At 38.6% G+C, this 23,390-nt stretch overlaps 1 protein-coding gene across 1 annotated transcript; it reads left to right on the top strand.

Moving 5' to 3' along the window:
- The first annotated feature begins 1,390 nt into the window (after positions 1–1,390).
- On the top strand, positions 1,391–18,385 carry LOC139963143 (uncharacterized). Its single transcript, XM_071963692.1, has 2 exons — positions 1,391–1,530; positions 10,879–18,385. The coding sequence occupies exon 2, from the start codon at positions 10,904–10,906 to the stop codon at positions 15,173–15,175; it is 4,272 nt and encodes a 1,423-aa protein (XP_071819793.1). The 5' UTR covers positions 1,391–1,530; positions 10,879–10,903; the 3' UTR covers positions 15,176–18,385.
- The last annotated feature ends 5,005 nt before the right edge of the window (positions 18,386–23,390 follow it).

Below are 23,390 nucleotides of genomic sequence, written 5' to 3'. Positions count from 1 at the left end.
TGTGCGGTACCGATAAATCGAATGTGCGGTGCCTATATATCGAATGTGCGGTATCGATCAATCGAATGTGCGGTACCGATGATTCGAATGTGCGGTACCGATAAATCGAATGTTCAGGACCGATCAATCGATTGGTCGGTACCGATCAATCGAATGTGCAATACCGATCAATCGAATGTGCGGTACCGATTAATTGAATGTGCGGTACCTATAAATCGAATATTCGGTACCAACAAAATCGAATGTGCGATACCGATCAATCGAATGTGCGGTACCGATCAATCGAATGTGCGGTTCCGATCAATCGAATATTCGGCACCGATCAATCGAATGTGCGGTACCGATCAATGGAATGTGCAATACCGATCAATCGAATGTGCGGTACCTATCAATTGAATGTGCTGTACCGATAAATCGAATGACACGGTAAGATAAATCGAATGTGCGGTACCGAAGAATCGAATTTGCGGTATCGATCAATCAAATGTGCGGTACCGATAAAAAGAATGTGCGATACCGAGCAATCGATTGTGCAGTACTGAACAATCAAATGTGCGGTACCGATTGATCGAATTTGCGGTACCGATCAATCAAATGTGCGGTACTGATCAAAAAAATGTTCGGTACCGATAAATGGAATGTACGGTACCGATAAATCGAATGTGCGTAACCGATCAAATGAATGTGCGGTACCGATAAATCGAATGTTCGGTACCAATAAAATCGAATGTGCGGTACCGATCAATCGAATGTTCGGTACCGATCAATCGAATGTGCAGTGCCGATATATAAAATATGCTGTATCGATCAATCGAATGTGCGGTACCGATGATTCGAATGTGTGGTACCGATAAATCGAATGTGCGATACCGAACAGTCGAATGTGCGGTACCGATTATTCGAATGTGTGGTACCGATAAATCGAATGTACGGTCCCGAACAGTCGAATATGCGGTACCGATGTGCGGTACCGATAAATCAAATATGCGGTATTGAACGATCGAATGTACGGTACCGAACAATCAAATGTGCGGTACCGATAAGTCTATTGTGCGGTACCGATAAATCGATTGTGCGATACCCTTCAATCGAATGTGCGGTACTGATCAATCGAATGTGCGGTACCGATAAAATGAAGGCGCGGTACCGATAAATCGAACGTGCTATACCGATCAATCGAATGTGCGGTACCGATCAATCGAATGTGCAGTACCGATAGTTTCATGTAGAGACAATTATCGAGTACCTCTGCATCTTCATCCTCGCTTATTGTCAGCTAGAAATAGATGGCGCTCATCGCTTTTCTGCTTATTGTATGCTCTTATTATCCGCTCTTAATATCCGCTCTAAGTGTCCGCTACCTTCATGCAGGTAACAGCAGCAGCAGTGTGTTTTGTAATAGAGGGCGTTTAACGTGTTAAAACGGGGAAAAATGTGTATTGAGATTCATAAACTATGTGTAGCAAAGTGGTGAACTGGTGATGTTGATGTAATGACTGGATTTAAGTCAATGAAAAATGTTATTTTCTGGTAAGTTTAATTTCGTAACAATGTTATTCTTGTATTCGCAAGGTGTGCTTTTGAAAATTGGCACTGTCATTTTGGTTTAGGCCTATTCTCTCACACCCGTCACACGAGACTTTTGTGACATTTAGAATTTGCACATTGCGAAGCTTCGGCTGGTATTGCAATAAGTTAGCCTAGGCCTGACGTTACGCCTAGCCTACAACTAGGGTAGCTAGGCCTAACGTTCCTTAGGTTGGAAGGCGCCTATACGTGTATTATTAAGTTGGTATCCCGCTGATATCAAAGAAAATCGTTGGGCAACGGTGTATCTTGGGTTACGGTAACTTTGCATGACCCTTTATTTCGCGTTTTGTGGTATACACATGTTAGGCTATGTAGCTGTAGTGGTTAAGACTACTGTAGTGTCTTGTTTGAAAGTCCACTTGTAATAATGTAAATGTAATGTAGGGAGTAGGCCTAGGGCCTAGGCTACATGTTAAATTGATACATGTCAGTAAACAGAGGCATTTTGACAAATCATTTCACCAATATGAAATATATACCATTGGCATTAGCGATAAAAGTAACTTTTGCTCAAAAGTTAGGGAAATAAAAAAAGCTTATGGTCCGATCAAACACCATTTGTGTCATTGTATTAGTACCTTCTGTTACTAGGGTAGTGTAGTATCACTGCCTATAATTTGAGAATTTTATGCACAATGTATAGGGCAGATGGCTCAGTGCCTTAGCTTCGCTGTTTGACAGGGGCGGTCCAGCCCACTCCTCCTTTCGCCCACCCTTCCATTTCAAACAATTTTCTATCCCCAGCCCCAGGGTTCGCAGGTTTCTTCCGGGGGTGGAAAAAACCGCGGAGTAAACCGCGGTTTTTTCCACTCGGAAGAAATAGGTTTCTTCCAGTTTCTTCCGGACAAAATGGAAGAAACTCATTTTTTGGGTAAAAACTGTTGATAAAGTTTCATAACAACCTGCAATGATTTCTAACTATGTAATAAATGGACAAGAAGCACTATAGTGTCATCTAGGTAGTCTATATCTAGGTTTGGAGCACATGACCTGCCTCCAGCATATACTGTACACAATATACTGTAGTACTAGGCTACTGTAGCATCGGACAATTAAGGGAACAACTATGGGAAAGCAATATTTTGCAGACCAGAATGGTCCTGATTATAGCCCAGTTCTTAGTTAAAAACTAGTTTCTGAGTGGAGGGACAAGTGTTCCCTGGAAACTAGTGTAGGCCTACTACAATGCACACTCATTACTACGATTACATTGACCACTATGACCATATTTTGTGGAGATTGAACTCAAGACATGAGGGTTACAGATTCGACTGGAAGTTGTAGTGTGAAATGAGGGCTGGCTCATGGTCAGCTGTGTTAAACTGTGGATGTTTGTTCTTTTGCTGTTGGGATGACAAGTCCTCCTATTAAATACAAGTTGTAATTTAGGGAGTTGCAGAAATGAAACTGTTGCCTAAATCTAATAGATATTGTTCGGCTATTTGCTTGGTGTTCATTGTATTAAATCCTCAGTGCATGGGCCAATCCAGGTTAATCATTCATAAAGTATGGCCAGTTATGCAATTCTGGTTGATGGGGGGATCACGAGATGATAAGTAGTCCTTCAATATTGTGATTTATAAGCAAACATCTATTGGTGTAGATAAAAACCCAAAATTATAATCTAAACAAAAATATCATATTTTGATGGTTTCAATGGCATGCATTTCAGTCAGATGGTGGTAAGCTATTTGTCTCTTTGTTATGTATGTGGGCTGTGCTGCCTATATGCCAATTTTCACAGTTTCTTCCGGTTTCTTCCGGTTTCTTCCAGTTTCTTCCGGAAGAAACTGGAAGAAACCTGGAAGAAACAGGTTTCTTTCAGTTTCTTCCACGTCCCCGGAAGAAATAGGTTTCTTCCGGAAGAAACCGAACCCTGCCCAGCCCCCTCCTTCATCCGCCCTTGTTCTTCCTACTCGCCAGCCAACTCAGAACTATTTCCATGCCTTGACCTTGCAGCGTTTCCAACAACCAACTCCTCAGAATATATGTACCTACAGTGTGCATATCTCTCGCTAAATTCCACACAGTTCACTCTACTACACTGCATGTACATAGGCCTGTTCGAACTTCATTTTTAATTTCACCTACGCAAATCATCAAAACCTAATCCGACATTTATCCTGTGCTCTTTGCAAACAATCATCTGTATGAAAATTACAGGCCTATGTGAATAGCTTTTTACTAGTGTTTACACGGGTCCAAAAATCGGGAACCGGGTACCCGAGAGCCGTTACCCGTTGGGTACCCGGTTCCCGATTTTTGGGAAAAAATTGTTTACCCTCGTGTACCCGGGAAGAAATTGTTTACCCTCGTGTATCACGATTTTCAAGAAATTACATATTAAATGCTAATAAATGAATTATATTCTCTACTGAAAATGTTCTCATGTTCAAAAACGTATATGTAAGGTAAGGTAAAAACCTTCCTCAATAATTTCTATTTGCTTTTTTTTCTGTCATAAACTTGTTAATTACTTAATATAATTAACATTACTACTAATTAGTAGTAATGTTGTTAACATCGCCACTGCTTATGCTTGCTCTCCACGTCTTTTGGATCAGACCATAAAATATCCCTTTACTTTAGCTCAGTTGTTACTACTACTATCTATTATGCAGGCCCAGGGTTCGCATTAGCCGCGAGATTACGCGATTCGCACAATTTGATCGCATTTGGAATACACGATTAGTAAAAAGCCACTTGCGATTATTATCTTTTAGTTATCCCGTCTATAATCCATAAACATGTCGTAAAATTCCTTGTCAGCCTTTCCTTCTATGAAATAAACGAATGAATAAATAATCATTTCTTCCACATGGTAGCCTAACACCACACTAAGTCAATGCATGAGAAATCTAGCAAAGTCTAACCATCTGTTTATTCGCTGAAATTGTGACACAGTTATTAGATATCCATGGAACTAGGGATGCACCGGATCCAAACTTTTGGATCCGGCCGGAACCGGATTTTGCCGGATAGTACATGAAATCCGGTCGGATTTTATCCGGCCGGAACCGGATTTTTTCATTACACAAAAAGAAAATCATTAATAAGAAGTAGAAGTATGAAACAAGGAGCAAATCTTAGGTGAGGTATACGCATATTATAAAGAAGGTGAAATTAAGACCCCATTTATGAGATTAAATATGACTTGAAGTGGTGTAATCTACATTCTTTAATAAAATAAATAACTACAATATAATTGTTGACAAGCTTGATACAGTATGTAAATTTGTTTGCTGGAAAAATACTGCATACTACCTATGAAATTTGTTTTTAAACGGGAAGCTACATTTCACAAATCTCATACTTTATACTGAATAAAAAGATTATTTAATTGTTGTAGTAACACTACTATCAGGATTTAGAATTGTCTTTTATTATTCATTATTTGGTAACAAATTTGTACACTTCAATATTATCTGTAAAAAAAAAGCATTGCATCTTTCCAGAAGTGGAAGAAAATTCTTATCTATCTTTTATCTATCCTTTAAAATGGAATTAAATGTTCATTAGAACACTAAATGATTTATGTTTTTCATGAACTTTTAGGAACTTTCATGGTGACAAGAGATATCTCTTTCTGTGAGAAAATTAGATACTGTTTTTTCTGTGACTGGCACCCCATTTGGTGGAAACTCTTCTAGTCCATTGCTTCATCTATTTATAAAAGTGCCAAGATTACAATTTGCACATTGCCATGACCACAAACAATGAGTAACAATTGACAGCTTTCTAGACAGGAAATGGACTGTAGTGGTCCACAAAAAGATCCAATGTTTTGACTTCTTAAGGTCCTAATGCACAATGTTTGCAATGTTTGGATTTTGGACATTTCATTTCATGCAAGTGTTTCTCTCTGACCATATAAGAGATTGTTTCACACATAAAAATTCAGAGAAAACATGAATGCCAACAATAATGGGAAAGTAAAGATTCAATGGAACAGTATTGTGACTGATAAGTATATGAAAGGTCTATTTTAACTGCACAATATTAAACTGATGAAGACTGCAAGAAATGATTTCACTGCAAACTGTATTTGTTGTAGCTTCATATTATTACAGTAGTTGTATTATTTTGGTTGATCTTTAGAAACATTGGGTCAGACCATTGAGAAAATTAAATTAAACATGTTAAACCTAAATTTTCCTTACTTTGAATGTTTTTATTAATTTTTGGAAATAGGTTACACAACCCTTTTTAATTCCCCAGTGAATGAGGTCGCCAGGAGGAACATCCTGTGGCGACTAGATCTTGATTTTCTCAAATTCTGGTCGCCCAGAATGAAAATGTGATCGCCACTTTGATATGCTAAATATTAGTACAAAAAAACACTAGGCCTAGGCTCAACATCAAGTAGAACTACTGTCAGTACTGACTACACTAACGTTGAACTATAGTATAAAAAAGTATTAATTCCCGCGCTAATAGGGTTGGGCGATATATCTAAACTTATTATTATCGCGATAATTTTTTGGGCTTGAACAAATGACGATAATTTCTTGTGAAAGAAATTTGAAAAAAATGTGGAAAAAAATGAGATTATCCTTTCTCCGTTTTATGTGTAAATGTTATTCTAGCATTCCATGGTTAAGAAAGTTGAAAAGAAATCAAGTTTATCAACTTCATGACTTTTGAAGTTCGTAAAAACCAGTCCTGTACAACATTAACTGTATAGAGAACAAAACTCTGAAAATCAGTAGAGAAATTACCAATTGTGTACGAAAAGTAAGTTGGTACACCTTTCAAATTTTACGAAAGATCGAGCAAAATACTTTCGAAAAATTCACGCGAAACTGGCATATCGTGCTAAATGCAACTAATTTCATGTAAACAAGGCTCTAGTACACCCATTTATGAATTAACCATAATTCCACATCTAGTGTTGAGCGGGGGAAAAAGAAAGTATTTTCTAGAATTTCCACACAAAAAAAGGAAAAATTAATATCCTACCATAGTTAAGTGTATAGTAAATAGCCTAACCACTTCGTCGGTTACGGATCTCACGTAACAACAAAAACACAACTTAAATTGTATTTTGCGAAGTTAACGTTCTCTACAAGGACATGGAAACAATATTTAGCATTTAGTTAATCATGCCAAGTGGCCTAAAACATGGGATTGCAAGTTTAACTTTCATAAAGATGGCCATACTGTAGCTATTGAGGCCTTGATATCGTGCTATGTCTGTACGGTATAGACTGTGCCTCTTGTATCATGGGGAATAGATTGTTTTGTTCATGCGAAGGAGTCGGTTGACCTGAGGTGTGTTTTACTTACGGGGATATTTACCTACTTTTCTTGAACGTCTAAGATAATATTTCGCATAACTTTACCGATCCTTTACTGACTGACCTAATTAATTCTAGAGTGGAGACAAAATAGATTACTCCATGAAAAGTTTTTTTGGAAACGTGCCAAAAATGTTAAAAAACAGGTGTTCGACAGGGGGTTGTTTGGCAAGGTACCTGGGAAAATTCGAAAGACATGAAGCCAGCCTACCGTGATATTTAAGTAGGGTTAAACACTGCAGTCGTAAACTGATGTACGTATCGTGCACGCTGTTCATTGTTAGGCATTCTAGAAACGTGGCTTTGCCGAACATAGTTTGTTTCATAATATCGACAGTTTTGTAAGGGAAATCCATTGGATATTAATTTTTTAGCAACGTGCGTTTAGTCAGTAAGTACATTTCAGTTTTTTGTAAAGCATTGGTGAAATTTTCAGTTGCAAAAACTGATCGCCACAATATTATAGGGCTGGCGACTAGCATTAATTTTTCCAGAAATTCTCATCGCCAGCCGAGAATTGTGGTCGCCAATGCGACCATGGCGACCGTAATTAAAAAGGGCTGAGGTTACATTGATTTAAGTTAATACCAACACTATTTAAGGAAAAATTCTGGCCAGATTTTGAAAAAGATCCAGGCAGATTTTGAAAAAGATCCGGCGATTTTGAAAAATATCTGGCCGGAACCGGATAATTTCTCACTATCCGGCCGGATAGTCTGGCCAGACCGGATATCCGGTGCATCCCTACTGTACATGGAACACATTCATTATTTCTGTTACGTTCGACCACATGGCTGCCTAACACCACACTAAGTCAATTGGGTAATTTAGCATAGCCATTTGTTTATTAGCTGAAATTGTGACGCAGTTATAAGATATCCATGGAATACTTCCGTTATTGCTGTTATCTTCAACAACATGGTAGCCTAACACCACACTAAGTCAATGGGAAATTTACCTAACCATCAGTTTGCATTTCTTTTTTTTCAAATCACTCTTTGCGTAGGATTCGAGTAATAAATTAGGAACTGGGTAGTATTGCGTCAGGCGGGTACCTTCGTTATTGCTGTTATCTTAGGCCACATATTTTAGCCTAACACCACACTAAGTCAATGGGAAATCTGCCTAACGGTAGATTTGCACAAAAAAAAATTTTTTTAATCACACTTTGCGTAAGATTCGGGTAATAAATTAGGAACCAGGTAGTATTGCGTCGGGCGGGTACCCGGATAACCTGTGCAAACATTTTTACGCAATGTCTATTAAAAAATCAAACATCAATGTTCTAAAGTACAGAAGTTTACACACGAATGTTGCACCAAAATAAAATTTACTGAAGCACATGGTCAATTGGACCGCAAAAAATTTCGCAACAAGAACAACTGTGGTATGAATGTACATTTTAAATTAGCAACTCTAAATGCAGAGAGAAGAAACATACTGTGAGATGAAATATCCTTTTCAGGACCAGGGATGTATAAAGCTTCCCACAAAATTCATAGATTTTCTCAACTCATAACATTTTCTGGGTTTCAGTTCTTTTCCGCATACGTTACTTTCCGCTGAATACTTTCCGCTGAAAATATTGTTCTGCGGAAAACACCTTTTTTTCCACTTACCTATACACTATACTTTTCCTCAATTTTAGGATACCAAATTCAGGATGATAAAAATAACATGAGAAAGTATCAAAGAACGTCGATAAGCATGGTTAGACTGAGTTCATGTTAGAGTTCAGTTCAGTTAAGCTGCTTATAATTTACAGGAGGCTTGGGGTGTTTGTAATTAGGGATAACTTAAAGAAGTATGAGGCATAATATTATATAGCCCTATATATTCTCACTCTGTACTATTTTATTGTTAATGTAAATATATATATCACAAAAGACACCCCTACCCCTCTGCCCGCCCCTGAAAGGATGAAACTTAGCGAGACCAAATCGTCACGGCAGCTCATCATTTTTTACCTTCACGCCATATCGAAAACTACAACCAATTAAGGTGGCGCTGTTTAACTAAAATTAAACTTGTACTTACAGCTGCTAAGCTAGTGTTTACAGCCTAAGCTACAACCTTTGCTATCCTAATAATAATCTAGTCTCGAAGCTACATTTTATCCTGCCAGTTAAATGCTATCTTCTCCATCTTCCTAAATCCTTTCATGTGACTAATCATTTCAGTAAGTCATTCTGTTCCTCCCAAACAAAAATGGTACTCTGCTGAAAAAAACATTGTTTTCCGCTGACAAATTTGTTTGCGGAAAACACCGTTTTGTTTCAGCAGAAAGTAACGTGTGCGGAAAATAATGGTACCCCATTTTCTGATCAAAACAATGATTAAAATATTACATGATACTCTCAGAAACAATTCAAGTGCATCTTCGTACCACCAGTGATTGTTGTCAAAATGTATGTAAACAAGTACGAGACAACAAGGTCTAACGTTATGATATTTGAGTGCACATATATGATAGCCTTATACCACAAACTTTGTTATCTCTACACAGGGGAAAGTAACTTTGTAAAAAACCTTTCAAACATGAGAACTCCAACTTAAAGAGCAAAATCCATCAAATCTCATATGGCATTATTTTCTTTTGGTTAACATAGTTTGGTCATATTCAGTTCAGTTAAATCTTATGTGAAGGGGGCACTATTAGTCTTCAACAGAACATACACTCATCCAGGAATTCTAGAAAAGTTGATATACATACAGTATTGCTTTAAACACGCTCAAGTGGCGGTTTACCAGTTTTACCCTCTGAGCTTCAAGGGGTCAAACTGGTGTTAACTTGGCTCAATGGGTTGAAAGGATATCTCAATTGTTTGGGATTTACACCAGATGACTTGAAGGTTGGCAAAATATTTCACAGTGCATTTAAACAATGTCATGTAGAGCTCTCAGTAAATAATAACAAATCTTCAAGGGTTTTACAAGCTCAAAGCTCGTAACAAAAAAATTTGCTTTTATTCATACAATCTATTTTTCTACAGTATATTTCACATAGGAATTCCAAATTCTATGCTGTAAAAATCCTTACCATGAATTAAACGGTTGATGCTTTGCCAATATGATAACTGATTCCTGTTACCTTTCTTTATATGTTGTTGCATGGGTAAATAGACAATCCTCTTCATTTTGGTTCGCACAAGTTCATGTATATTAACATGAACGACTTGCCATACCATGAATATGTTTAGGTATTGTAACCACTAAACATTGTTTTCTGGATTGTGTACAGTAGTTGAAATATCATTCAAGGCCAACAGAGTTCAATGCAACCTTTGAGAATGTGTTGACTCCAAAGGTGAAGTTTTGATGAGCTTTTCCCTGGTAAATGGATTTGCCTTATTGAGTAGAGGAATTTTGTTTTGTCTAGAGACGTCATAGGTCATTCAAGGCCAATAGTGGTCAATCTATTTAATATTTGTAAACAATAACTCCAAAAGCAAAGCTTGGATGAGTGTCCTACTGCGTTTGTGGATTCAATTTATTGAGTACTTTAATTTTTCCTTTTCTGTGGAGATCAAATGTCACTTGAGGCAACAGTTTTTCCCAAATTTAATATCGCCGTATATGATAGTTGCTAGCAAACAATTCTCTTATTATAACTCTTGAAAAATGACTTAGGTTTGTTATCAATACATGCCCCGACATTGCTTATAAGAATGATACACATGAGATCCTTCAATGAAAATTTTACATACAGTAGTTGTGAAGAAATGGAACCCTAGTGTATAATATTAACTTTATGTGCAAATACTTTCAGCTTCTTTCGGGTCAAATGTAAGTTTGCATATGACAACATATGGATTCGTTTTATCACACAATCCAAGCATAAGTTGTGCAAAACCAGCTGTAATTCAGCAAAGTAATGGAATTGTTACTTCTGCGGTCATAGTGTTGATATCTGCATTGTTTGGTAGTGATAAGTTTTAAGACGTAGAAAATGAGCATTATATTATTCTTTTCTTTTCTCCCTCGTTTTCAGAGAGGAAGCACACAATGACAGAGTCATGGCTGAAACACCTAAATTTACTCCAAAGAAGCGACCAAAATCGTGCATGCAAAGCTCAGATAATGGTTCTGATGCTACAGTGGAAGACTTGTGCAGGAAGAAGTTCAAACCCATTGCACCTAAACCCTTCCTGCAGAAAGATAGCCATCAATCAATGCTGACAACTGTATTGCCAGTCAAACAACCTCAACCTGATACCAAAGATGCTATTGCTCGTTCACTTACAGATACTCATGCCAGCAGTGTACCAATCTCCAGTAGCAGTAGCTCAGGCAAATATGGAGGTGACTTGCCTCCAATGCCTGTCATGTATGGTGGACCAGTATTCATTCCAGTGCGGTTTCCCTTTCCTGTCCTTGTTCCTGCAATGTTCAATGTTAATGGAAATCAACAACAGAAATGTACTTGTCATGCATCCAAAGAATCACTGAACAAGTCTGGTCAATCTGAGGTTGTTGAAGCTAAACTGGAAGGGGACCCTCAACAGTCTTGTCCTGTACATTACAGCTTTCACTCTAGTCAACCAACATATATAAACTCACCTTTACCTAATGTTCAGTCTTCTTTTATGCCAATGTACATGAGCTCAGGAAGTAGTATGGTAAACAAGGGTGAATGGTCTGCAAAACCAAAATACAATAGGTACAAATACAGCATGCTGAAAAACGGAGACATTTACAAAGGAATGGCCAGTAGTTTTCCAAGTTACAGCGATTGGAATCAGTCTATAAATTGTAGCCAGTCTCCAGGTGATTGTATACCTTACACCAGTCAAAAAGATCAGTACTTGACTGAGAAACTTCATACTGAATCAGCAAGTCAAGCAGAGACAGATAATGATAGGAGGAAACCATGCTGTGACAGTCCCTGCTCCGTATCATGTACAGTACCTTCAAAGTGTGACACTATGTTTCAAACATCAATGCAAGGCTGTGTTGGCCACTCTGCACATGTAAGTGCAGAGCAACAAAGGGAACCTCCTCCTAATAAAGTGATAGGTGTAGATGCAGCTGTACAAACTGATAATCAAGAAATCGAAGCAACTAAAGATGTTACTCAGGGAATGCTAAATGATGCAACTGGCAAACAAACTAATTCGAGCAATGTTCAGTGTACTTTGGCCTCTTTGCCAACATCTTTGATAGCAAGAACTGCATGCCACACCAAAGCTTCTGTCACATGTGGTGGTAGTTCAACTGCAGATGCATCTGGTTCTACCAGTATCACTGGAGGAGCCAAAAGTGCTGACCTCAGACTTAAAAACAGTGCACAAGGTTCAGCTGAGTTGTCCTCATCAAGTGCCTTTACATCTCCATCCAACACATCTGCTTTAATTACAGGCTATGGATCAACCACCCGTAATAAAGAACACACTGTAATGCCAAGCTCTGCTACATTAGTGCCTTCAAGTGGTCATCAGGATCGTAGCTTGTCTTCTTTACCCACTATCTCTGTCAGACCTCATCCTGACACAAGGCAAGAAAGCAATGAAAATTCCTATAAGGGAAGTCCAGCAAGGAGAATGCAAAGAACGATTTTCTCCTCAGAGCCAGAAGTTTCCACATCATCAGAGGCTTTGCAGCAGAGAAATTATGAAACTGATGTCATTGTACCACTGAGAGCTGCTCCCAGCCCCTCAGATGCCCATGATTCAGAGGACATGGATAGGTTTGTCCTCTCTCCTGTCATCTCAGAAAGTGACAGTGAAGACATTTTCAGCAGACAAATGCAGCCAGCAGCAGGTTTTTTCAGGCAACCACAAAATAGACAAGATAGTGAAGCGATACATGCATCTTCACCCTCTCTTGCACGAACCGATAGAATCTTATCTGTTAATTCAATTCGTGCATCCAACCTTCCCATACCTCCTAGTGCCACCAACACTCAAGTCAGTACATCCAACAAATGGTCCTCTCCACTGTCACAGTCCATGCAAGGCAATGACAACCAATTTCATAGTAATTTTTATGCAACTACAACCAGTGGAACATCTGTTGGGTATTCTGTTTCTGAAGGAAACACTTCTACACTTGGTGGACATAGAAATACATATACTTCTTTGAATTCTGTTTGTCCTTATCCACATGCATTGCCAAGCTCAAGTTCTATTTATGTTGCATGTAATCCACTTTCAAGAGAACCACAGACATGTGTGCAACAACCAATGGGCAATTATACCACAGAGCATCATGCATACCCATCAACGTCTGTTGCTCTGCCAGGACAATCATTTACTATATCAGGAGCTTCCAGAGAGAGTACATATTTTCCAGCATCAAGAACAACAGACCCTTTGGTTTCAGAAGTACAAGTTGCTCGACGACCTGTCGTTAATCATAGCAGTTCTCATTCAAGTGGAAGCAAGGAAAATGGCCAGGTATCAGACCATCTCAATAGCAGAACAAGAGAAGAACGATCTAAGAAAAGCCCTCCTAATTCTAATGATAAGGAGAATAGTGAGTCTCATGAAAGGGAGAGATTTGGGACTCGCATTCAGTCAGTACGTCTTCAAAGTAATGTAGCATCACACATAAGAGGGGAAGTACCTGTACATAGGCCATTAAGGAAGGATGCAACAAATAGTCTGTTACCATCTAGGGGAGTGTCATCAGAACCTACATTTGGGGTGACAGTAGGGCATAGAACTGGAACATTAACAGGTTCTAGTGGTGGTAGAAATTCAGAATTACCTTTACAGAGTACATCTAGCCCTGACCAGCAAAGAAGGGAACCTGTTAATATATCATCAAGGCCTCATCTTCACAGTACCCAAAGTTTCAGTAGAAATGTTGGCAGCTCTTCTACAGGGTATCCAATGCCACTTGTTCCTTCCATTGCTTGCCGCAACAATGTTCCTCCAATACCAATGCATGACTCATCATCACATCCATTACATGGATTTCCTCAACCTCCTTTGTCTGGTACAGGAATTAGTATGCATGGCTCAATGTCATCTGGTATTTCACCACGTCATAATCACTCAACACATCCATTTCAGCCTGGAGGTTCATATCATGGTCAACACAGTCACATGTACTACCCACACTATGGAGGACTTCACCAGCCTCTGAGTATGGCTACTAGCCCTGCTCCCTCTCACAGTGACTTATCATTGCTCTCTCCAAGGTCATGTGCTCATTTACATATCCATGGTAACATGTTGCACAGTCCACAGATGTCTTCATCTGTACATAGCTTTCAGCGGCCACCCGGATTTTCCAGTGGGCTTCATGCAGCATCATACCCATATCCAGCACTTGAAGACAGATTAGATACGTGCTGCTCTGGAAGGATTGGTCACTCTCCTTCCCGTGAAGACAGAAGTATTCCCACTCTTCTGACGAATATTCTCCATAGAAGACCTGGTGCTTTCTCTCATTTAGAGCGTACTGCCAATTCTGATCACAATAAGAGCCCAGGTATTGGTATCTTACCATCCCAAGCAGCTGTTGTAACAACAGCAGTTTCACAGCCAACTCCAACAAGATCAACAGTAACAGTTAGTGTCCACAGTAACCCATCTACTAATAGTAGTCCAAGGAATGTGGTTTCGTCAGTAAGTGTCACTTGTACAACAGCTACTGCAATGCCAACTCAGAACCATTGTGAGACAATGCCAAGTTTTTCGTCTGCTTCCAGGTCAGCTGTTGTCACAGAAAAGGTATCGTCCTCTAAAAGTCCTCCCAGGAATATCCCTGTAGTGCAATCCCATGCTGCACCACCTAACTTGTGTTCATTATCACCTTCACCAGCCATGCCTTTGTCCACTTCAAGTAGTCATCAAAACTCCCCTGCCCCGAAATCAAATCAGCAGCATAACTCCACATTATCAACCTCAGAAACTATAGCTCTACCTATGTCTTCACCCCCTACTCCATCTCAGGGCACCTCACGAGGTTTGCCTGGTAATAACAGCGACAAATATCTTCCAGTGGAGGCTATTCCACCGTCTCCAGCATGCAGCAGTGCCCCAATCCAAACTCCAGAAAATGGGCGCCAGCACATGGACCAAGTAATTAAATATGGTGAAGCTGTCCTGAAGTGCAGTCGACAGATCCTACGGGAATCTGGCCGAACAGTTCTCTGCTGTTGGAGTTGTGACTACCATACAGCAGAGCCACGTAAGATGCATCGACACCAGAAGAAAGAAAATCAACTTCAGAAATGCCAACTGTGTGATTTTAAAGCAGATACAAGATGTAAGGTAAACCAGCACTATAAAGAAGTGCATATGGATAAGGATGACCCTTTCAGATCTGTCAATGTTTAAAAACTTAAAAGAATGCCCTTATTTGGCTGGGAGGGGGGGGGGGTGGGGACTCCAGCTATACAGTGCAAAGTCCAGGGGAAGTAGTACCAGATAATCAAGTGAGTTGACTTTCTACAACAGTGACTTGCACAGATTGGAAGATACTGCAGAAAGTAACATTGCTTTGTAGTATTGCAGTTAATAAATGCCTGTCTATTTGTTTATTATTATCACTAACGAAACTTAACACAAAGATTGTCACACAATTATGCTTATCATGCAAATGAATATTCAAAAGTATGTTGTTTCTCTTTGAAGCTGTGTGACCATCTTAGCATATCTGCCACTATATTCTCCCTTTAGAATGTCATTACAGTGAATTGAATTGAGATAAAAAAACGTATGCTGGACCGCAAATCTTTCGTAGCATCATTGGAAAATATTAACTCAAGTCTTATAGATGGAAATTTCCATTTTATGGAAATTGAGTTAATGGAAACTCAATTCATTTTCTCTTGACTGGTTACTTCACTTGCATTAAACTTTATTCTGATATGCAGTGGGACTGCAAAACTAGGTTTTAAGTGAGTAAGATGTTACCTATTAAGTCACATGACTTTAATGAACACATGCAGCAAAGATGTCTTTATGTCACAATGCTAAAGCTTATGTAAGAGCTTTTAGTTTACAGAGGTTCATTGCATCTTGTCACAAGAAGGCAGATTGAATCTATGCGGTGGTGATGGTGTGTGTGTGTGTATGTGACATTTGCTTGTAAACACGATAACTCGAAAAGTTAATGGTGAATTAACTTCATACTTGGTATGTGCATCTGTCTTATTGAGTACAAGAAACCTAATGTTTCCTGTGAAGTATAATGGTTATTTGGGGTCAGCAGAGGTCAAAGTCTGAAAACATTGCAAACACGATAACTCAAAAAGTTAACTTCAGTTGACTTCATACATGGTATGCATACCCAGCTTGGTGAGTACAAGAATGCTATTAAAATTGCTGGAGTTCAAAGGTCATTTGTGTTCAACATGTCGTCAAAGTATGAAAATCTTGTAAATATGATAACTCTAATATACCATTAATTTGTGAATTTTCCAGTGCTACAATTTTCTTTTGGTGAACATATTTTAGTCAAATTTAATTCAGGTTAGTTTTCTGAAGGGTTCTACAGGTCTTCAACAAAACATTCAGTCATCCAGGAAATGAAATTTGCTTCAGAGTGTTCATATTCTTGCTTTAGACTGCACTTAAACGTTCTTATCAGTTTTCACACACTGAGCTTCAAAGGGTCAACAGGTTTTCTCTAGTGGTGCAAAAATTGGCTGAAGGGGTCAACAGGTTATCTCAAATGGTCCCAAACTGGCCATTTTCTCTGTGATTTAAATACTAGATGACTTTTGCTTTGGCAGTAGGTTTTGAAAATATTTCAGTGAATAAACAAAGTCATATAACTCTCATTCATTAATAACAATTATTAAATGGATTTGCTAGCTCAAAATTGGTAAAAGAAAATGTCCTTTTATTCATACATGTACAGTATGTGTCTATATATTACACATTGGAACACTGTTCTTTCTGGATGATGAAACATCTTATAATAAAAATTCTTACCATTAAATGAAATTGTTGATGCCCACGAGGGAGAACTTCAAATAAGAGCTAGAAAGCTCTGATCTTATCTGGTTCTCACTTCATTCTGGGACAAAGTTGACCCACTTGCTATACTAAACTTGGCTAGAACCCAATTTAAAAATAGTGAGATAAGTGTTACAAACCCTGTGCTGTACCAAGTTTGATCTGTGTTACAAACCCTGTACCAAGTGAGCTCTCCTATGTTGCTGGTCATTCCTATACAGCCATTTCTTTACCATATTTGCTTTTGATTTCATTCTCTTTATAAAATAATTTCTAGAATGGGTACAAATTGTTGTAATGATAAGTAATCCTATAAGATTGTTGTTATTGAAAGAGTAAGGTTTGGATGTGAAACAGTAACTTGGGGTTGTTGGCTTCAATACCAAACTATTTCATGCTTTGATTGGATGCTATATTTCTTCAGGAAAGAATGAAGGCCTTAAAAGCAGGTGATGTTTAAATTGTATGAGTCATCTTCCTTGTTGTGTTAGAAGGAATAACACTCTAGTCTATGTGAAGATGGGCTTGAAAATTCAAAGTACAACCATGAAGTACCTACTGTGTCTTAGCCTGTAAGAAAACCCCTTCTCTATTAAGGTATTAGTTTTAAGATGTTGCTATTTAATTCATTGCCATAAAAAGATGCTATCATTCTATAAACATATTAACGTAAAAATAGACTTTAGAAAGTTTTCTCTGTTTGGGTAACAATATAAAGTATTTAGATACTGTTGTAACTTTCTCAAAATAACTTTTTCAACAACGTGAACAAGCTTGCTGATATGACTGGGAAAGTGGTCGTCTTGAGCATTGTGTCAAAGTCTTGCAAAATTAGCTTCCGAGATAAAGAATATCTTTGGCTGCTAAGTAGCACCTCCAACAAAGAAATGGCTATATCGAGATTGCAGTCAACAAAGAGATGGATAGCTCAGTTGATAGAGTGCAGGACTTGTAGTCATGAGGGTACACACTGGTTTGAATCATGTTCTACCTGAACATGTCCTCTTTGATATTTGAGAAACAGAATAAAGATCAATATTAGAGACATACAGGAGACTGGTGAAACCTCTCAGTTGTAGCTATCCCTTTTGTTCTTCAGTCAATTTTGAAAAGATTTTTACTATGAATTCGAAGTTGCATTTGTCAGTAATTTGAAAAGTATTTAGCAATTTATTAGCCAAAGTTTTGCTTGTCAGAAAACATACTTATTATCATGTTGATGAGTAAGTGATTCCTGCCAGACTATCAGCCTTTGGAGAAGATATAGCCGTGTTAATTTTATGTACATCTGTTTGCCTAGGACAGGTTAATTGTTTTTCATGGGAGAGGTTGGCAACACATATTGATACTAGGCTTTCTTGTTTTAAGATATTATGCAAGGTAAGCATTGTAATTGTTCTCAGGAAGTGTATATAACTTGTATTCATATTTCATGTACCTTTGCTTTGTATTTTTAGATTGTCATCATTTTTAATTTTTTTTTTCTCATTCTTTTTCAAGTTAATCATTATTCTGAAAGCTTTCATGTTATCACATCTGTTGATTTTATAGTACATTAATACAGCAACATATTGAGCCATTGAATTACGTCATTTGTCAACCTTTGTATCGGAAATTGTTTTCAATACTTCTGACAGTTAATTTTTTGGAAGTTTGGAGATTTTTACCAGTGTGTGTGAAGAAAGTGATAGTCATTTGACATAATTGACTTTCGTACTAAGTTAAAAGACACATCCTGATATCATGTGTTTTACAAGAAAGATACTAATTTGTAGTGTGAATATCTTTTGCAACAGCAGAGTTAACTGTAGCCCGATGTTGCTGGACATTCCGGAAATTCATCCACTATTCTCCATCTGGCATGACCTCATGCTGGACACGTGTATCCAGCATTTCTAATAAAAGATTTGAAGCAAGACTAAACCATGGACGTTCAACAATTGTTAATTATTTAACTCTGATTTTACATATACTGCACTGGTCTGATACTGAATACACTTGAATATGTATTTGCCACTATGTAGCTGTAGCGCTCCAAAGAAATAATTTGCTGTTGGGTCAAACTGACAATTTGTCACAGAAATGTTGTGGATTTGTCAAGGAAAATCCTGATATTTTGGGGAAACAGTTGTTTGAAACTAAAAAAAATTCATCTGAAAGTGATCCACCGAAGCTGTTGGGTAGAATTATGGTAGCCCTCTAGTCGGAATTGGTACAGTCTAGTACATATACCGTGACGGAGGATTTTGCAAAATCATTAGTGTTTTGACCATGTGTGATGGTAAATCTTAATTGTATAAACTTTATGACTGCCATCAGAGTGAGCCATCACTGGTAGTTTGCTAATTGAGCATCTTCTGCTTGCTTTTTCCAGGGCGGACTTGTCACACTCGAACACAATGCTCATGTGGTACACAGTGTATATTAAAAAAAAGTTACCTACTGTAGCCCTCATTGGTGCAACATGATTTCCTTTTTGATTCATTTCATGAGGTGTGTGTGATGCCCTTGGATAACCTTTCTAGTCAAAATGTGGGTCCATCCACCTAGTGAGTAACCAATCTTGTAGTTTCTTGTAGGGGACAAAGGTCATTTTAGGTCATTTTTAGGTCATGAGATATTTAAAGTCTGTACAACCAGCTTCAATGGCAAAGCTTGGATGGACTTTATACTTGGTTTTTGGATGCATCTGAGCCGGTAGCAGAACCCTATTTTACATCTGCACTGGTCGAAGGTAAATAGTGGTCAAAGTATGAAAACTTTGTTAACACAATTACATGAAAGCAAAGCTTGGATGAATGTCAGAGTCGGTATGTGGATCCACCTTAGTGAGACTAATTATGTCATTGTATCTTGTATAGGTCAAATGTCATTGAGGGTCTGAAGTGATCACAATCTGAAAACTTTGTAGACACCTACAACTGCAAAGCTTCGTTGTATACCATATGTGGTACATTGAACAATGAAAAGTTTTGATTTCTTTTTGATTTCAAAAGTCTTGCCGGAGGTAAAAGGAATCTGTTTATGGTATGTGTGTATATGTTACACCTGCTTGTAAATACGGTAAACTCAAAAAGTTCATAGTGGATTAACTTCATGCGTGGTATGTTGATCAGTCTTATTGAGTACAACATACTACTCTTCAGTGAAAGTCAAAGGTAATTTGAGGTCAATAGAGATCAAAGTATGAAAACTCAAATATGATAACTCAAAAAGGGCTACTTAGTTACGGTTCCACTTGGCTGAGTGCAATGGTCCTACTGACACTGGTAGATGTCAAAGGTCGCTTCCGGTCAACCATTATGTGATAACGATAATCCTAAATGATTGGATTAACGTCATACTTGGTACGTGTGATCCACTTTATTGAGTACAAGAACCCTATTCCTTTCAATGAAGGTCAACAGAGCTCAGTCATAGTATTTTGTAAGCATTCATCCGATAACTCAAAAGGGTTAATCTTGTTTGAAGTTCATGCTTGTAGACATAACCGCAAAGGTAAACCTTGGTTGATTACCTTCTTAATGGTCAGCACTTGTCTTTGTTTATATTATGAGATGAAACGTCACGATTTCCTGACAAAACGTCAAACTTTCAGGTTGGAATGTAGCCTATAGATTAAAAATAACGAGATAAAACCCACATTTCGACATAAACGTCTGAATTTTGTCATAAACGTGAACATTTCGAAGTTAACCTATTTACAACAACATATCCCACGTTAAAAACGACATGTGATTTTCAAATTTCCCGGATGTGTATTTCAATAACCTCAAACCATTTTCAATAAATTTGAAGCAGCGGGCGTGCATTTTCCTAACTCAGAACGTTATTATCCAAATAGAATAACCATGGGCGGCGATCCTGGGGGGGATGGGGGGATATATCCCCCCCATGAAAATGGGTGGAGGGGATGTAATACACCATATCCCCCCCACCAAATGCCAGGGATAAGAATATTTTCATGCCTTCATTTATGCATCATCGTGAATGTACGGCTCTTTTTTAGCTTCATTTCTCGCCTATACCATAAACGCAGTGCGATCTTTTCAAATAAACCGTCTTTATAAAGCGAGAATAGTTGACTGTAGGCTTCATTGGCCCTATAACAACAAAATGTATTATTGCGCCCACGGTATTGATAAAGTATATGCACCCTCATAGTATTCATATAGGCCCTATATAGTAGGCCTACACACGTACATGTTCCCTCGAACAGCTGAGAATCTCATGTTACCAGGGTAATGCTTAATCAGGGGCGTCGGAGCGGTTCGCCGGACCAATATTCACGGCGCAAAAAGAAAAAAGGGAAAAAAAAGTAGCACTAAGAAGAAAAAAAGGCAAAAAATAAAGAACCAAAATGAAGCATACTTCAAAATGTGTTTCAGAAGATTAAAACAGACAAGGGAGAATGCACAGAAGAAAAGCTCGGGAAGTGCCATTTCCTGCAATCTGGGAGGCATTTTTTCAAAATTTTCTCCATTACGCTACGCGCCAACCAATGGTGGCGCGTAGCGTAGTTTGACCTTCCCAACGTCCCCCCGATAATTATGGTAGATGGCCACACTATGATCTGCCGTACCAATCCCAAATAGCTTCCGACGCCCCTGTTAATACACGTACGTTTCACCTGGATGCCCCAGCAATCGGTACCTAGGAATGTAACTATGTGTAATTGTGTATTGCATGTGTATAGGCCTATAATAGCCTGCATGAGGCCATTTTCTTCATCGAATAATATAAAAGAGCTCTCGAACATTCTAACGTAGCGCCTGAAACAAGATTGACAGGGGCAATTTTCCCAAAATAACACCCGAAATTTAAAAAAAAGTATTTTGGATCCTGATTATGAGATATTTCGGACATGATATCCCTATTTTAAAGTTGGGTATATGCCGCTTGGAAACCTCGGCAAGTGCCGTTTCCGGCCATCTAGAGGGTTTGTAAATCCCAAAATTTTCTTGTACGCTTCGCGCCAACTCATGGTGGCGCTACGCTTAGATAGTCAACAAGGTCATATCCCCCCCACTCGGAAGTACGGATCGCCGCCCATGAGAATAACATGCGACATAAAAACATATTTAGATAGGCTAATGAAGATGTTATCCTATCTAACGGTCCAAAACTTAATTTTACCGGCCAACATAAATTACTATAAGTATTAGTGTTTGTTCGAACGTACCAGGATTATCGGACGGTATCCTAAAATTACGGATAGTTTTGTAACATATTGCAATGAAATCAGTATCAAGGCTTTTCACGAACTGACAAGCGGGACTATTTGATGTAGGCCCAATCTGTAGCGCACAAGACAAATGTAAATCCGTTGCAGTATTCTATTCCGCTTTGGTTTACACCGAATTTATATCTTACTTCCTCTAAGTCTAGGCCTACGTATTAAACCAAAGAAAATAATAGCAACAACCAGAATGAGGGTCGAAAACAGAGTGTCAAAGGTTCCTTTATTCAACCACTTCTTCAGCCATTCCATTGTCCATGCAGACAGGGGCGGCGATTTGTTTCAAATATTGGGGGGGGGGGGACATTTGCTTGGAATGCAGGATAATTACTATCAAAACGGAGCGCCACCATTGGTTGGCGCGCAGCGTACAAGAAAATTTCTGGTTTTGATAGCCCCCAGATCACCGGAAATGGCACTTCCCGGGCTTGAAAATGACCAACCAGATGTACACTTTTGCCTGAGAACCAATAGTTTTTTTTTTTTCATTCATAACCTTTTCAAGATTGTCACCAGTCACACATCATGTTCGACCTCATCTCATCTCCTGTGGATCATTGCTTTTGTATGTAATTCTTCTACGTAACCACCCACAATACCCGTCAGCCCCACTTTTCAAGGTTTAAAGCCCGTTATTTGTTCAGAATTTGAATAATAAATTCACTTCAAAACATACCCATAATGTTGCACAAAATTCCATCTATGGACAACCAATACAGAAAAAAAAACTTGAACCCCTGACAGACCGGTCAAAGTTGCACGAGTAGAGGGAAGTATGATGAAGAATACGTTGGTCAAGGAATTTTCGAAAATTCAGACATAGTTAATTTATTGGTGTACAAATATTAAAACCTCTTATAACGGGGTACTATAAAACTTCGATATAAAAAAAAAATATGCTCGAGGGGGGGGGGACGGTCTCCACCCTTCGCCTCCCCCCCCCTTGGCTACGCGCCTGCGGTTAGAAATCTTGTAGGAAACAGGCCAAAATGGAAACCCAGTGAACCCATATCGATGTGGATCATATATATGATTGTACGTATACTTACACTCATATACAAGAGATGTACAGACATTATGATAGGCCTAATAATCACGAGTGACAACATGCTATACGGTCACAGGTCACAGAAACGACCACGGAGAGTCATTTACCTCATGCAGAATGTGATGGATGAAGTTTTAGCCACCGCCAACTATGATTTGGATAACTAATCTCACGCATTATTTTCTATTTATGGCCACACACAAAAATTATGCAACCAAATGTTGGGGGGGGGGGGGATATTAGATACTACCGTGTATCCCCACCTAAAATATTGGGGGGGGACATATATATATATATAGATA

Source organism: Apostichopus japonicus, chromosome 3, assembly GCF_037975245.1.
Source record: "Apostichopus japonicus isolate 1M-3 chromosome 3, ASM3797524v1, whole genome shotgun sequence".
NCBI classification, from domain to species: Eukaryota; Metazoa; Echinodermata; class Holothuroidea; order Aspidochirotida; family Stichopodidae; genus Apostichopus; species Apostichopus japonicus.
Note: the sequence above shows the minus strand (reverse complement) of the source record. Positions and strands in the feature narration are given on the sequence as shown.